This window comes from Macadamia integrifolia, unplaced genomic scaffold (assembly GCF_013358625.1).
Source record: "Macadamia integrifolia cultivar HAES 741 unplaced genomic scaffold, SCU_Mint_v3 scaffold_198A, whole genome shotgun sequence".
NCBI lineage: Eukaryota > Viridiplantae > Streptophyta > Magnoliopsida > Proteales > Proteaceae > Macadamia > Macadamia integrifolia.
In genome coordinates, this window is record NW_024870639.1 from 38,711 (window position 1) to 44,048 (window position 5,338).

At 40.3% G+C, this 5,338-nt stretch overlaps 1 protein-coding gene across 1 annotated transcript; it reads right to left on the reverse strand.

Annotated features, from left to right (window-relative positions):
* Nucleotides 1-962: 962 nt before the first annotated feature.
* On the reverse strand, nt 963-2,890 carry LOC122071254 (class V chitinase-like). The gene is made up of 2 exons (XM_042635576.1): nt 1,763-2,890; nt 963-1,460 (listed from the first exon to the last, which is right to left on the reverse strand). The coding sequence occupies exons 1-2, from the start codon at nt 2,838-2,840 to the stop codon at nt 1,441-1,443; spliced, it is 1,098 nt and encodes a 365-aa protein (XP_042491510.1). The 5' UTR covers nt 2,841-2,890; the 3' UTR covers nt 963-1,440.
* Between the last annotated feature and the right edge of the window lie 2,448 nt (nt 2,891-5,338).

Here is a 5,338-nt window from a genome sequence, read left to right on the forward strand (position 1 = left end):
CAAAAAAAAAGAAAAAAAAAGAAAGAAAACCAACCGAAAAGGACTATAAAATGCATTTTAAACCTAATAATTGTATTGTGAAATAATTAAATTATATCAAAATTAAATAATCTCTTGATGAAACAATTACAATATGGTTATAAAAAATTAAAACAAAAGATAAATTAGTAATTTCAGGATGATCAAAGAAATAACAATCGAAATTGCTTTCAAGGTTAGTAGAATTGAAAGCGACACAAATTATAAAATTCCCTTAAATTTCAATATAGTGACAAGGTATTTTTGTCATGCATGGAATTCTGTAGGTGTGTACTATTTGGCTACTTCCAAATTCACTGACTCTAAAGGGTTCTCTCGTCAATCTCTCAAAAAAAAAAAATTTTTTTTTTTTTGCATGAAAACTGATTCGCAAGATCCTATTTTATACTATGGGGGTGTCAACAGTTCCTTGAGTTTCTTCATGTGTTTTTAGGTTTTTGGCACTATATATGATGTTTGAGTTTGTCATCATCAACCTTGATTTATTTACTATTCATATAAGTATTATATTCCCCTTACGTTCTTATGAATATTTCCAACAAGGAGAATAAAAGTTATATATTGTAGAGTGTAGATTAGAACCTCTAGTAAGTAGGCAAAGGGACTAGAGGCGGATTCCAATTAGTTGGTTGGAGCAGGTTCGCACATATATTTCTATACATTTTTTTCAAGTTTGAAAAGTATAAGAGGCTCAATAGTCCATACAATAAATAGGGATAAGGTTTTCTAGTTTGGTAGTTTGCGTAATCATGTTATTGTTGGGTACCTATTTTTATCAAGTGGCAGATTGGATTGGGTTGAAATTTTTGGATAGATAGACGCCAACATTCTCTGCCTAACTTTAAGTTTCAGCATAGATAAAGTTCGCAATGTGTCTGCATACCAATATATGGGGGGTTGAATGATTAAATTTAAGTCTAAAATTTGACATGTAATGCCCATTTCTTGGGTATCCGATGGTTGGATTTGCCATTTAATCCTTCTACATGATGAAGTCAGATGTTCCAACTAAAGACACCCTTACTTATTTTGATTATTTGGGAAACTTTTGCCTACAATGTAGGGCCACCAGCTAAAATTCGAAGCTGCATGTGGGCACCCTTTTTAAGATCTAGATTACCATAAACCCCTTGTAAAATGACTTATATACCCTATTTCAGTGTTTCCCTAGAATACACTCCCTCCTCCAAGACCTGAAATTGCCCATGGATAGAGGAAAGAACCCTCTCCCACCAACATATTACACTTTTTATTCAATAGATAGTACAATATATAATATGACTTATCCTTCACAGCTATCTTATTTATGATTGTACAAGTATTTATTTGTTCAGACATCATAGGCTTTTAGTTTCAGTTTCCGGGCAATCTGTATTGCTGAACATTCAGATACTTTGGAGTTCAGTTCCACCCAGAATAAGCTGCAAAAACAACAATGGAGGCTATATGGTGTTAGGACATTGAAGTGATTTGAAGTTTCAACATCAAAATAAGTAGCTCACCAAAAAAAAAAAAAAGTGAAAGAACGGTCCCTAATCGGGCGGCCCTGTGTCAGTATGAGATAAAAAGGATTTTTGGGTTTCATAGGATTATGGGCATAATTTCACCACCCTATGTGTTTGGGTGCAGGGCCAGACGACCATGGACCATTCTTTTGCCTCAGTTGCTTATAAATCATTATTATTAATTATAAGAGGTATTTAAAGTTCATAATAAACCTGACCTTCTTGAGAAAGTACCCAATTGTCGTCACCGGCAACATGCCAGGTGAAATACCCTAACAGTCCTTTCTCCTTAGCATATGAAACCTTTGCTCTAATTGCCTCCACGTCATCAAAACCAATCCACGTGGTCCCAGAATAACAGTAATTGGCTACGACCGTCGAGTTGTACACTGACGTGGCTGCGTTATTCTGAATGAATGCCTTGATGTCCACATAACGTATCGAGCCGTCTGATGAAACAGCCGGTCCGGTTGCTGGAGAACCTATACCATGGTTTTCCGGGTCAACCAGTTTCCATGCAAAGCCATAGTAAGGCATTCCCAAGACCATCTGCGTTGCAGACAAACCAGCCCCGGTCCAGGAGTCGACCCCCGAACTTGTGCTGACTCGGCCCGGCTGGTAGTATAGGAGCGCATGAGCACCGGTTACTTTTGGCGAAGAGTACGACGCTGGCGTGTAATAATCGTAAGCCATAATGTTGATCCAATCCAAGTTATTTCCTATCGAGTCAACTGGGAAACTCACTGAGTAATGGTCCGAGGAGTAGAAAACAGCGGCGGTCAAGAGGAGGGGCGAGTCACTCGACTCGTTGTTCACGGCGATTCTCCACTCGTCTAAGAGCAAACCCAGGTTAGACATCTCTAAATCGTTTTGGGGCGTTTCCCAATCGAGGTCGAGGCCTTGGAATCCATAGGATCTGGCGATGCTAATGGAGGAATCGATGAAGGTCTTCCGTGAAGAAGCTTGGCTTGCCATGGCTGCAAAATCGCTGGCTTTTGAGTTTCCGCCACCGATTGATAAGAGGGTCTTGACTGATGGGTTCTTTTGTTGAACTGTGCTGGTGAAAGTGGAGAAGGAATTTTGGTTATTGCTGGAGATGGTGACCTCGTAAGTTTGAGAGTTGAGATCGGCGAAAGCGCAGAGGATGTGAGTGAACAGAGTCGAGTTGATGTCAGAGGCTGAAATCCCACTATCAGGGAACCAGTAAGTGGCTTTAACCACATTTTGAGCTGTGGAAAAAGGAAACTGGGCGATGAGAAGAGAAAAGAAAAGAAAGATTAGATTTTGTAAGGCCATTGCTTCTGAGCAGAGGTGGTAGCTCTGTTTTAGTTGTACAGACTTGGAGTATTCGTAAGTATTTATAAACCCCATATATTTATCTTCATGACTGCAAATATTGAATTCTAATGGCTGACACGCAACAATCCTAGAGCGCAAGATATGCAATTACGTTTGCTGCTCTAGGTAGTTTATTGATTATTTGACTTTTCTTAATTCAGAGGAGATAAAAAGACTAATTCTTGTCAATAAAGGAGGCGGCTTGCCCATTCCTCTGGGGATAAAAATCCTCTGTTGTTCTAATCGTCTGTTTTTCCATGTTTTGCTAGGTGCAGAATGCGACACGTGGATGGTGCATCACCAACGGTCAAGATGATATATGTTGGTTGAGGTTCACGTCCGTTTTAAACGCCGTCCCGTTTTTTTGATAGTAAAAAAACGGATTTTAAAAAATATAAACGTTTTAAAATAGAAACGTTTAAAACGGGGCTATTTGTTTTGATTGTTATCTAGGTATTTAGAGAATTATTATGCCAATTTATGTCTATATATTGCCCTTTTTTTGACACGGTATTATTTAAATATAAACGTTTAAAATACGTATCATCCGTTTTTTATTTTTTCCCATTTTTACCGTATTTGATCGTATTTTTGACCGTCCCGTTCACGTTTTGATCCGTTTAAAACATGCCCATACCAAACAATGTTTTTTTGCCGTTCTCGTTTTAACATGACAATAGAATTGTTTTAAGTAAAACTCACACAGAAACCATGAATCCTTCCGAACTATGCCTTACAAGCAGCATTTTTGTTTTTTTGGGGGTGGGGTGGACTGGACTGAGGGGTTGCATCTAAGCTAATCAAGTCATCTATTTTTTAGGTTTTTTGAACTTTTCCCCTTTATTGTATGCGACGGCGATCACTTCAGCTCTAGATCTTGACGGTTAAAGTGTGGGTCCCCTGAAGATGACAACCATGAAGCAGCGAAAGAGAAAGGAAACAGGAACGAAGTCTTCTAATAAGGTTAAGGGGAGAAAGAGAAAGAGAAAGAGAAAGAGAGGGGGAGGGGTCAACTAGCTATGGTTTGTTGTAGGGGTGTTAAGAAAGCCCAATCAATCTGAACCAACCCTAGTCCTCCCTGAGCCCAATCAGGGCTTAGGTTGAGATTTTAGCCCATAGAGTGGGTTAGGGTCTAGATTTTCAGGCCCGAGGTAGGGTTGGGTTGAGCCTGGCTTGAGGTGTTAACCCAACCCAATCCAACCCAAGTATATAATCATATAAATATGCTAATAATTATTAATGGTTACTTATAGAAAAAAGTCTTTCATTTTCTACAGTCTACATATATATGAAAACTTTGCTCTTTGGCTTTTGTAATGCATCAAGACTAAACAATCAAATAACTGATAATATTGGGTTGGGCTGGATTGGGTTAAACCCGGCCCAATCAGGATCCATCAAGGTTGGGTTGGGCTAAACCCGATAGGGTTGGGCCTAGGTTGAGATATCCCAGCCTGATCTAGGGTTGAGTTAAAAGACCTTAGAAACCCAGTCTAACCCGGCCCATTGACACCCCTAATTTGTTGTTCTTACGATAGTTGTAAGGTAAGGCTGATTGTAAATCACTTTGCCCCTATCCATGTTCAGCTACAGTGCAATGCCCAACGAGGCAACCACGTTATGCATCCATTGGGCACCGGCCCTCAGCCGCCCGAATGCATCCCGAGTTGCTCAATTCTACGAAACCGGATTGAGACTCCAAATAGACCTGGGTAAGACTAAAAGATTGCACGGTAGTTTACTTGTCTTTCGATAAATGGAACATAGAACCGACCACTGAAAGAACCATCACGGAAATAGTAGGGCTGGACAGCACTAGATTTCCTGAAGGATATATAGGGAGTTAGTCTCCCGCTAGCTCAGGCCCAACCGTCCGGCCGATAGAATCAAATAGAAATAGAAGTGAATCGCCCCGCCGCAAGCCTTCTCTTCTTTAAAGCATGGATATCTCTTTCAACTAGCTCAATTGATGTATTTCATTCAATTACGTTCTAATAACATGTCTTCTGCTGGGATTGGGTGTCTGGTGGTACCTTCTGCCGAAGCCCCTATTGGTTCAACCAACGGCTTGCTGCTCACCTGAGTGCGCTAGTGCAATTAAGGAAGCCGCACAATGCCAAATGAGGTCTCTGGGTTTCCTGTGTATTCATCCCAAATTAGATCCATGAGAAAGTTATGGATACGTTCACGAAACCGGATGTCTTTCGATCCCATGCAATCAATGCCAATGGGTGTGCTTAAGAGCGGGGGTAGGCTGAGGGGTTGCATCTAATCTTATCTGTTTATCTATTTTTTAGGTTTTCAGAACTTGACCCCCTCTGTTGAATGTGCCGACACTACTTGATACTTGAGCTCTAGATCTTTTAAGGTTCCCCTCAAGATGGCAACCAAGAAACAGTGAAAAGAAAGGAAACAGAAACAAAGTCTTCTAACAAAAGGAGGGGAGGGGGGGGGGG